The sequence below is a fragment of the Hakea prostrata genome, chromosome 4, assembly GCF_041222555.1.
Source record: "Hakea prostrata isolate BN-2017 chromosome 4, UWA_Hpros_2, whole genome shotgun sequence".
Lineage (NCBI taxonomy): Eukaryota > Viridiplantae > Streptophyta > Magnoliopsida > Proteales > Proteaceae > Hakea > Hakea prostrata.
In genome coordinates this window covers 30368969-30381217 of record NC_142603.1, presented here as the reverse complement: position 1 = coordinate 30381217, position 12249 = coordinate 30368969, and the positions used below count along the sequence as shown (strand labels likewise).

The following is a 12249-nucleotide window of genomic DNA, read 5'->3' as shown; positions in this document are numbered from 1 at the left end:
ATCCCTCTACTCATTTCTCATGATTTCCTAAGGATTAATGGCTAATGCAATGATCTTAATTATGATCATTGCAAGCTTTTGAAGGAATCATGATCTTGTCTTCGTTCATCTTTTGATTCAAATTCTGATCTTCTTAGATCTGTTTTATTGATCATATTAGTAGTCAATCGCTGTGTTTTCTTTACAAGAGTTGTAACCTATCAATCTCTAGTTCCTTCTTCTTGATCATACCATGCTTTCTTCGAAAACCAAGACTGATACATTTATGGCAAGTTTTGTTTCCTTATTTGTGTCTTTAGATTTTTTATCAATGATAGTGTTAGGTTTGTTCCTTAGCACTAGAATACTATCATGATAATTCCTTTCTTGTTTGGTGGCGATTCGAATCACAAAATTCGGATTTCGGATAAAAAATCCCTGTTTTTGTATGTCACTGACCCTGTTGGTCGACTGGGTCAGTAGACCAATCAATCGACCAATGAGGACAACAACCTCATATTTGGTCTATTTTGGATGATTTGATCTCTTACCTTCTAGGTTTCTTTCCTAATATGATATATATACTTGTTTAGGACCTTCTTGCCAAGTTTGGGAAGATTCTCCCGGATCTTTAGAGATTCTCTTCAAGTTATATAAGGTAAGGATAGTTATTTCCTTAATTACATAGATTGCATGATTTAGTTTCTATATTTGAACCTCACTGATTTATTTCCATAAATAGATTTCTATATTGATGTACTACTGATGCAACTACTTTAATTACAGTAGCATTATTTGTTTATGCTAATTAGTTCATATATGATTTGCTTGCCAATTATATACATGTTGGATCATGTTATTGATTTCTTTCCATATGGGGAATTACTATATTTGTGATATGATTGATTCATGGTTGTGAATGATTAAATATGGTTTGGAAAGGGGAGGTGTCCTTTTGACACTTCTGTCCTTGGACACCGACGGGAATATTATGGGATGTTCCGGGAGATGCCCTTTGACACCATCCTAAACTGTTGGTTGACATACCTAGGGCTGTCTAGTAGTGTTTGGTTAGGAATACCCCGTTATATCAGACCTGATTCGGAAGGGTATTGAGACCAAACGACTCGTGGCAGCAATGGGGATTCATGGGTGCTTAAGACCGGTAACCAACCCGTGAGAGGACAGGAATCACATTGTGGGGGCCATTCATTGGCAGGGTTGCATATGGATAGACTTGGGCTCATGGGCACTCAAGACCGGTAACCAACCCGTGAGGGGACATGAGAGCTTCCGGTTTACCATATGTGGATAACCAATAGGGTTGATGAGTCCATAGTCAGGGACTATGAGGACTCTAGTGTGAAGGATACCGGAAAGGATCGCCAGGGGCGAGGAATGGATGTATCAGGAACTGAGTTGATATGATTAAGTAGAAGACTTGCATTTGGCTAGGCTTAACCCTGACATGCGCTAATACTTATACCAAATGGTGATGTGAGAGAGCGGTGACTTAAACCCCAGCCAAGGTTGTTCGGAAGGTGTTCCTACCCACTACCAAACGGCGTTGTGTGATGAGACCTACCCAAAGAAGTCTGGTGCTATGACTTAAAGCATGTCTGCCAATAGAGACCAGCATTCTTAGAGTTAAATTCATGCTTACATTGTCTATCTCATATCATATTGCATTATGCTTTGCTTTGTAATCCTGCCATTTATGTTATTGTGGATTTAACCTGCCTTACTATGTTTCTTTCGAAACTCACTCCTTTTGTACCATATCTTTTGTTAGACTTCTCTACAGGTTTGGAATACTATGACGGTACGTATGAGGAAGCGCAAGGTGAAGAAGATGAAGAAGAGCCAACTGAAGATGTGGATTAGATTTCTCTTGTTTCTTCTAGACTTATCTTTTACTTTACTTGTATTAGCTTAGAGCTTTACTTAGATTTCGATCTACCTTTCCGCATATGTTGTGGAGTATATTCCGCTATACTCTACAGTTGTCTTTTGATTTGGTATCTTGTTAATTCGCACTCTGATATTCTTAGTGATCCTTCTAAGATCTTTTCTTGAATTTTATTATTAACTTATTAGAATACAATGATTTGTTTTTGCTTTTGATTATGTTATTGTGCTAAATAGATATGATCGTTCCTAAACTTGATCTTTTGGGATGTGGATCACTCCCCGGGTAACCCAGATAGGGTATAGGCTGGGTGTATTTGGGCAGGATGTGACATCTAACCCCATCGGAAGGGGAATTGAGACCGAGTGACCCGTGGCAACAATGGGGATTTGTGGGCGCTCAAGACTGGTAACCAACCAGTGAGAGGACATGAATCACATTGTGGGGGCCATTCATTGGTAGGGTTGCATGTGGTAGACTCGGGCTCGTGGGCACTCGAGATTGCAGGAAGCATGAGAGGACATGAGAGCTTCCCATTTACTATGTGTGGATGACCAATAGGGTTAAGAGTCTATGTAGCCAGGAAGGAGACGATGACTCTAGTGGGAAAGGTACCGAAAAGGATCGCGAGAAGCGAGGACGTATCTAACCCTAAGTAGATGTGACTTAGTAGATGACTTGCATTGGGCTAATATTAACCCTGTACACGCGCCAGTACTCAAGCCAAATGGTGATGTGAAAGACTGTTGACCTAAACCCCGGCCAAGGTATGTCCGGGAAGGTTTCAGGACCCATTTACCAAACGGAGAACCCAAGATGCCGGGAAGGCTGAGGGAGAGTGATTTGAAACCCACACCCAAAGGAGTATGGTGCTATGACTTAAAGTGTTACCAATAGAGACCAGCATACATATATAGAGTTAGAAGCATACTTGCATTATTGCTTCATATCATTGCACTTATGTTTGCCTTTGATTGTGTGTGAAGATGCTTATTGTGATTGGATACTTGCTAAGTTCTTTTTGAGCTCACCCTTCGCGAGACTTGTTTATAAATGACCTTGTAGGTTCGGAAGAGAACCCATGCTACGGTACGGAGAACCCTTCCTTATATGGTGCAGCTCCAGAAGTTTCTGGAAAAGGTTATGACCAGTGGGGTAGCCAGCTCATAGGTTTAGACTGCTCTGATGGTTCCTATTGATGGCAGCCGGCATCGTCTTGTTCGCCAATGGGATCGTGAGTTAGATACTTACCTGAAGCTACAAGAGCATGACTCGACAGTGAAGAAGATGAAGATTGAAGAAGAAGAAGAGCCGATAGAAGATGTTGATTAGATTTCTCTTGTTTCTTCTAGACCTTTACTTTTATTTGTACTATCCTAGACTTTGCTTTAGATTTCGATCTACCTTCCACATTTGTTTGTGGAGTATATTTCCGTTATACTCTATAGTTTCTTTAGATTGGTATCTTGTTATTTCCGCACTTTGATATTCCTTTGTGATCCTTCTGAGATTCTTTCTTGACTTTTCTTATTAAATTACTTGAATACAATAATCTGTTCTTGCTTTTGATTATGCTATTGTGCTAAGTGGATATGATCATTCCTAAACTTGATCTTCAGGGTTGTGGATCACACCTCTGGGTATTCCAAATAAGGTACCGGCTGGAGGGATGGGACAGGTGCTATGACTTAAAGCATGTCTACCACTAGAGACCAGCATACATAGAGTTAGAATCATACATGCATGTCTGTTTCATATCATCTTGCATCCGTTATATTTTGCTATCATGTTTTATTGTGTTATTGTGGAATGAACTGCCTTGTTGAGTTCTTTTGAACTCACTCCTTTTTGCAAACATCTTTGTTAGATCTACTTGTTGGTGTTGATGACTATGACAGAGCAGCATATGAGTTTGCCCCGAATGACTCATACTACACCCAAGGTGCTGGCTACAAATTATGACAGTGAAGACTATCATGGTGATGGAGGAGCATATCAGGATTAGTCGTACTCATGTGCTAGTACAACGTTATCTGGATATAGAGACCTTTAGCTTTAGAAGTGTTCTCTACAGACTTGAATAAACAATAGTTTAGATTTTGATTACTTCTTTTCCTGTTGTAATCTTTATTTTTTAGTTTCGATCTACATTTCCGCTGTTAGTGATTTTCAGTTGCAGTCTACATTTGATTGGTATCTTTTTCCGCACTCTAATAATGTTATTATTCTTTAAATCTTATCTTGATCTCTCAGTTAAAATAGTTTAACATTGATTTTAGTCTTGATCTTGATTATATTATTGTAAATGTGGGAGGTTGATTTCCTCGATACTGATCTTTGGGGTTGTGGATCACACACTCGAGTATGCCAGATAGGGTACCGGCTGGGTGGATGTGACAACTGTAATGACCCAACCTCTGATCTCTTTAGTCTTGATTCACTCTATGTTCTCCCTTGAAGCCATATATGGTGATGCTCTATGTTTTTGATATAGTATTGATAAAATTAATCACTCTTACTGTACTTTTGTACTCTAATTTGTGTTAGACTTGTTTCTAAGATGTTTTCAATGCCTGATCTACTGTCAGCTGGTACCCTATCTGGAATACCCGAGTGTGTGATCCAAAGCCCCAAAGATCAAGTTTAGGGCGATCATATCCCACATAGCACAATAACATAATCAAAAGCAATAACAAATCATTGTATTTAAGTAACTTAAGATTAATAATCAAGAAAGGATCACAGAAGGATCATAAAAGAAGATCAGAGTGTAGAATAACAAGATACCAAATGAAAAGATAACTGTAGAGTATAGTGGAAATATAACCCACAACAAATGCGGAAGGTAGATCGAAAATCTAAAGTAAGGTCTAAAGCTATTACAATTCAAAAGAAAGTCTATAAGAGATAAGAGTAAACTAATCAACATCTTCCATCGGTTTTCTTCTTCACCTTAAGACTGTGATCTTGTAACTTCGGGTTAGCTTCTAGCTCACGATCCCATTGGCAAATAAGACGATGCCGACTGCCATCAATAGGAGTCGTCAGGGTAGTCCACTTGTGTGTTGGTCATACCACTGGTCATGACCTTCTCCAATGATTTCCGAAGTTGAACCATGTAGGGAAGGGTCCTCTATATCGAAGCACAAGTTCTCTTCCATTCCTGCAAAATAATCTAAAAACATATCCCCCGAAGGATAAGCTCAAAAGAACTTAACAAGTAGTTCAATTACAATAAACATTTACATACAATCCAAAGCATACATAAATGCAGTGATATGAGACAATGAATGCAAGCATGCTTTTAACTCTATATATGCTAGTCTCTATTGGTAGACACGCTTTAAGTCATAGCACCATACTCCTGTTGGTAGGTCTCAAATCACTCTCCCTCAACCTTCCCAGTATTTTGGATTCTCCATTGGTAATTGGGTCCTACATCCTTCCCGCCATCTTGGGTTCTCCGTTTGGTAAATGGGTCCTGAAACCTTCCTGGACATACTTTAGCTGGAGTTTAGGTCATCACTCTCTCACATCACCATTGGTCTGAGTATTGCACGTGTTCAGGGTTAAATTTAGTCCAATGCAAGTCATCTACTGAGTCACATCTACTTCGGGTTAGATTTGTTTCACCATAGTTAATGTACATAATGTAACTTGAAGTTTTATGCTTCGTTGTTTCTAATATCTAATTCTTCATTGTCTATTATTTACTTTAAGAAAGTTGAGTCACTTCTGGAATTATGACCTAAGAAGGCTCAATTATCATGTTTCGTCGTTAGGATGTTTCCTGAAACTTTGGCTTTGATACCACTATGTCACATCCACCTAGTTGGTTTCTATCTACCCAAATACCCTTGGGAGTGATCCATAGTCACAAGATTTCACTTACATCCATATCATTCCACATAATAACTCAATCAAGAGCAAGACTAAATCAAATGTTTAATATTAAAGAATGAATACATCAAATAAACAAGGATCTCAAAACTTTGAGTGGAAACAACGTCAAATCTAATAAGAAAATTCTCAAAGGAGAGATGGACCGAAAAAGAACAAACTAGAACAAAAAATCTACTCTTCTAATTTTTTGCCTTCTCGAAGTATTAGACACTTGTAATTTCAGGTCGATGTCCAGCTCGTAATTCCAATGGCGTATAAGGCGTCTCCTATCATTGTTGATCGAGGTCGTAATAGTACTCCATACTGGTACTTGGATCGTACCACAAGCCACAATCAGTTCCCATTGTTTCCTTAGCTATAAAATCAACGAGAAATATCTGCGAACTCAATCCCGGGATTTCTTCTTCACTTGCGTAGACAACTAAAACAACAAGCCACACAAGGGATGAGCTCCAAAGAACTCAACGAGTAAATTAAAAAAATATATACATATCCTTCATTCATACAAATAATAACCATAATATGCTAACATAATATGAAGTTTCATAAATATGCAATGCAATTTAATAATACACTTAGACTCTAACCAATGCAAGTCTCTATCTTGGTAGACAAACATTAAGATATAACATCAGCCTCCTTTAGGAAGGTCTTGTTACTCTTATCTCTCATGGGTTGGTTATCGATCTTAAGATCCCAGGTAAGGGGTATAGTCATTCCTCTCAGATCATCACCATAGTCGGGGTTTAGGTTACCATTCTTTCAACACACTATTGGCATGAGTACTGGTGCGTGTTAGAGAAAAGCCTAACCCAATGCAAATTATCTACTTAATCATATCATTGTAGGTCCAAATACCACCTCCTCTCATGCTTCTTGCTTTGTTGGTTCAATATCCTTCCCTATTTGGGGTCAACGTATCCTATGGCTCCAACCAACTTGAACTACGTCTTCCCTTGACCCTAATGGTCATCTACATATAATGGGCGGGAAGTTCTCGTGTCTCCTCATGCTTTTCGCCTTCTTGGGAGCCCATGAGTGTAAGCCTATTATATGCAACCCTACCAATGAATGACCCCTATGGCAATGTTGTATCCCCTCATGTTTCTTACACTTTTGGGCGCCCACCAACCAAATACCGCTGTCACGGGTCACTTGGCATCAATACTCTCGCCGATAAAGTAATGATATGATGGGATGCCTAACCATGTTATCTAATCCTTCTAGTCATGAAAGATAGCAACAGTAAAAAGTGTTGGGGGCATCAGAGGACGGTGTCCTATACCACATCCCTTGATATCCCAAGCCAGGAGTACCAAGCCAAGTATTCCCCAATTCATAATCACACCAAACAACAACCTCCAACAAAAGGAATTAAAAATACTATACATTATTCATAATTCGCAATTCCAGTTCAAGTTTATATATAATAATGATAATTCCCAATCTCAACCATATCAATTAGTGATCATGAAATAATCAAGAAAACATAATTTTAGAATATTATATGCATGAGGAAACCATATAACAGTAGCATATGAATCAATATACCAGCCTAGCACTATGTTGGGAAATGAAAGTAAGCATATGTAAAGCATAGTAATCCTATTTTAGATTAACTGTCCAAAAAAGGTACGTTTTGATTTACAGTGGACGCTGTCCCACCATCAAATATATCCATGTGGGTGGAGGACCTGTACTATTTAATTTCCTACCAAAAAAAAAAAAGTACTATTTAATTAATGTTGCTAACTATTACTTTCCATTTTCTTTGTTTACCAAAAAAAAAAAAACTTTCCATTTTCTTTCTTTGATAAGTATTACCTTTCTTTTTCCTTTTTTGGGTGAAAAATACTTTCCATTTTACTAGTGCTGTTAATTTTCACTTTCATTTCCATAAATGCTTGTTGCTATATTCGTAGTTTATATACTTGGTTATCCCTCCATTGTCCAATCTGATTAAACAAATTGATCAAGAAGTGATAGTTTAGTTTCAAACTTTCAACGAAACTAGCTAGCAAGGCTTTTCATTTTCTCTGCCTGTAATTCAGCCAAAATGAGCTTAGCTCCGCCATTTCTCTTCACTTGCATATTGATCTTCGTTTTGTTTCACAACAAGATAACCCAAGGCAGTGCTGCTAAGGGTGTAGATGCATCAGAACCTGCATATACCATCAGTGTCAGTACATCAGGCCAAGCAAATTATACAACTATTCAGGCTGCCATCGATTCCATCCCCTCAAATAATAATCAATGGGTTCATATTCTTGTCAGTTCTGACACGTATAGGTAAATTTCTTTTTCCTACTTGTGTTCATAAACTTACCTAACTGAAATATATAAAGCTGTTCGCAAATTCTTTTTTCTCATCTGTAATCTATGCATTCCAGGGAGAAGGTTAACGTCCCCGCCAACAAGCCCTACATATTTCTTGAAGGAAATGGAAATACCATTATTTCATGGGATGCACACACAGCCGCTGATCACAGTGCTACTTTCAGCACAGCAGCTGAAAACTTTGTGGCCAAAAATATAATCTTCATTGTGAGGGAACTTCAATTTAATTCCGAGTTTCTATTCTGCTTGATCGGTTCATGTGGTTTTCACAGATTGATTACGAATTGCACAGTTGCATGATTCATGTGGTTTTTGCGGATTGGTTTTATGACTTTTTTTTCTTTCCTTGTGAAATTGGAAACAGAATACTTATCGAAATGTAGGACAACAAAAGGATCCAGAGCAGTCGGTTACAGTAATGGTAACTGGCGATAAAACGTCTTTTTATGGATGTAGTTTCTATGGATTTCAAGATACATTACTGGATTCAACTGGTCGTCATTACTTCAAAAACTGCCTCATTGAAGGCTCGATAGATTTCATATGGGGAAGTGGTCAATCCATATATGAGGTAATCATCCCTAAATCACCATTTTTAGTTTATATATAACCCGACAAAGTAAAATAAATTATAATAATTGGTTTGATGAGAAACTAAACCTAAGGTCGGAATTAGAAGATAACCATACAGAGTCTTATGTATATAACAACTTGGCACTGACTCCATGCAGGAATGCAAAATATCTGTTATTCCTATCTCTGGAGGCAACCAAGCAGGGTTTATCACAGCTCAAGGACGGAATTCAGATGCGGAAAAGAATGGATTTGTATTTAAAGGAGGATCAGTAATTAGAAATGAAAAGGCAATTACCTATCTTGGTAGAGCTTATGGAGGTTATTCAAGGGTAATCTGGTACCAAACCGATTTCTGTGATGGTATAGTCCCACTAGGATGGGATGCTTGGAATCATGCCGACCATGTGTAAGATCTCTCTTTGATTCATCAATTTTTAGGTACTATATTCACTTTACCTTCACATTTGTGTCCTAAAGTTTTACCCTTGGAAGGAGTTTTTGTCAATATTGGGGCTTGTCAATCAGTCAATTGAAGTGCATGAGCCCTAGGAGGTTATAAGGTCTACTCTTCTTGTCACATTATTGCCTTTAAAACTGAAACCGTTTCTCCTCTCGCTATCCATCTTCACCTTTCTTAGCCTTCCCTCTTAGCTTAAAATCCTAACCACACAAATAAATAAATATAAAAAAATTATTCATTGTAGTTTTGATATTGTATGTTTCAGGGAAAATCTTGAGTATGCAGAGGTTGATTGCAATGGATCAGGGTCAGATTTATCCAAGCGTGTTCCATGGTTGAAGAAACTAAACAATGTACGCAAATTTACAGATATTTCTTACATTGACGAAGATGGATGGTTGGAGAATCAACCAATTTCTTGATGCTATTCACTTTCTGTTGTCTTTGACAATTATTTAGTTTACTTTTTCTCCTCAACTATTAATAAAAATGTTCATGGCTCCATGGAAAATAAGGTACTTCTAACAAACTAACTCTGGGCATAATCTAGTGTACAAGAAGTGATGAAAAATAAGATTAGTTGACTAATTATCCCTATACAAAAACATTGGAGTGCACAGAATCACCATTAAGGCTTTTTTTTTTTTTTTAAATCAATTCTCATTCTCTATTATGCCCATCTAAAACAATAAATACAATAATTCATTATTGGTCAAGAATGAAAAATTGTTTGGTGCATTTTGTCAAAAATAAATTATGAAATGAAAATTATGTTTTGTGTGCCAAAATAAAAAATTGATAGAAAATGATAGGGAGCAAGTGAGAAAAGAGGTAAAAAAAAAAAAGTATGGGTTTTTTAAAAGAATATGTATTGACTATTTTACCTCATCTTAACTATAAAATTCTTAGCATTTGCATAAATGAAGAGAATTAAATTCTCACCATAATTCATAATAGACAAAAAGTTTATTGTGAATTTTGGAGGCTATTCTATTATTTTAAATAAAAACAAAATTGATAATAGATGTCAAACAATTTAAAATAATAAAATTTTCTCATTATTGAGAATGATAATTGATACCAAGAAAAGCCTAGGTCACATGTGAAAGGCAAAGTCCCATCCAAGCTTCATTAGCTTGCTCACTGAAATAAGGGCCCTAAACCTTGCAGTTATCTCTTAACAAATCTTTTCTTTTGATGAATCTCTTAACTAATAATTACACCTAAGAAATGCAAATTATGGACTTTGTTTCACATACAAACAAAGAAAACCATAAGCAAATGTGACCGTATTTGGTTCCTTTCCTATAGGGAATCTTCCAATGAATGTCCAATAAGCTACATTATTCTGCCACATGTAGTATTTTAATTAAATTAGGACACTTATTGGATTTATTCTAGCTTTTAAATTAAAATACTAAATGTTGTATATGTAAGGGGCTTTTCTATCTTTTACTATTAGAATAGGACAGGGGTGTCTTATTTACTTGTTTAGAGGGTATTCGTGTCCTTTCAGTCATTTTTATATATAGCATATGTTTGGGGTTAGGGCATCACACGATTCATTTTCTCTCATCTCCTCTCTCTGGTTCTCGTTTTCTCTCCTGTGCGAGGGTGGTATGCTGGTTCTGGTTATGCCCTAGCCGTGTGCTTCTTCTTCTTCTTCTTGAATTGTTCTCTCATGGTGGTTAATAGTTGATGCTTTGGTGTTCTTGGCATGCACATGAAGAGACTGGCTGGTTTAGTCTTGGTTTCAGGTGTAGTCATTTCTATACTTGATGTTTCTCTCTTGGTCCATATATAGAGTTCTTATCTCAAGAAGCTTAGGGCTGTAACATGTTCTTGCTATTGGATTATAGCATGACTTGATGAATTCACTACTCATCCTTGGATGTAAGTCCTTGTGACCGAACCAAGTAAATTGCTGGTGTTGTGTTTGTTTTTTATTTCTTGTTTCATTCCGCTGCAATTAGTTTCTATTTCTTAACAGTTTTTGCATTAGAGCATGTGTTACGGTTCTTGTCTTGACTGGTTACTTCTTGTATGACCTTGTTCACTCTAATCAAAGACTTTTCTATTGGTAACTAGTTACTATATGTTGTCTTTGTCTTCATTTACAAACATCTTGACTTTCGGTTGCTACTGTTCACTAAACCCTAACTCTAACCGACCCTAACTTAGGGTTTATTCAAATTGACTTAGGGATTTTGTGTATATATCTATTTGAAGTTATTTGCATGTGAAATCCCCTATTTATTGCTTGAAATTGAGACTCAATTTTAGTGTCTGACTCATTTGATGGTTCGGCTGTTAGAGTTTCTTGAAATTGATTTGGGGCTTTTGTGCTAAATACATTAGATATATGAAATTGATGTTTGGTTTATGATTATAATCTGAAATTGATTAGGTTTTATATTTCTGATTATAAATTGCATATAGTTTGTAACTTGTATTTTTTGGTTCTTGCTACTGTTAACTATTATTGGTTATTATTATTGATCACTTGTAGTCTGTTGTTCATTTGAAATATGTTGCTTAACTTTTTGATTTACTTCTGATTATCATACTGTTTATTTTAGAAATTTTTTGTTTAAATCTTAAAATTGGTTAAGTAGATAATATCTAGTATGTTGCTGATTTGATTTGTTAGATATATTCTAACTGAATATTCTTTATTCTTTTGTCATGGCTCCAACCCGATATGAATTGGAGAAATTCGATGTGGTAAGAGTGATTTTATGGTGTGGAAGAATAGAATGCATGCCATTCTTGTTCAGAATAGATGTCATAAGACATTAAAATTAGATAGAAAGGTCTCTAAAGTTTCTAAAGTTTCTAAAGAAGAAAAGAGAGGTCACTTCATCTTTGATTGAAAAAGAAAAAGAAGATATGCAAGATCTTTGCTATAGTACTATCATTTTGCACTTAAGTAACACAATTATGAGAAGGGTAAGAGATTGAAAGACTGCAGCTCAGGTTTGGCTTAAACTGGAACAGCTTTATATGACTGCATCTATTCCAAATATTACTTTATTAAAAGAACAACTGTTTAGTTTTAAAATGGATGCTTCTAAGACTCTTACTG

At 36.6% G+C, this 12249-nt stretch overlaps 1 protein-coding gene across 1 annotated transcript; it reads left to right on the top strand.

Moving 5' to 3' along the window:
* The first annotated feature begins 7847 nt into the window (after positions 1–7847).
* Positions 7848–9586, top strand: LOC149018674 (putative pectinesterase 55). The gene is made up of 5 exons (XM_089153942.1): positions 7848–8080; positions 8182–8335; positions 8493–8699; positions 8860–9041; positions 9430–9586. The coding sequence occupies exons 1-5, from the start codon at positions 7848–7850 to the stop codon at positions 9584–9586; spliced, it is 933 nt and encodes a 310-aa protein (XP_089010068.1).
* Positions 9587–12249: the final 2663 nt, after the last annotated feature.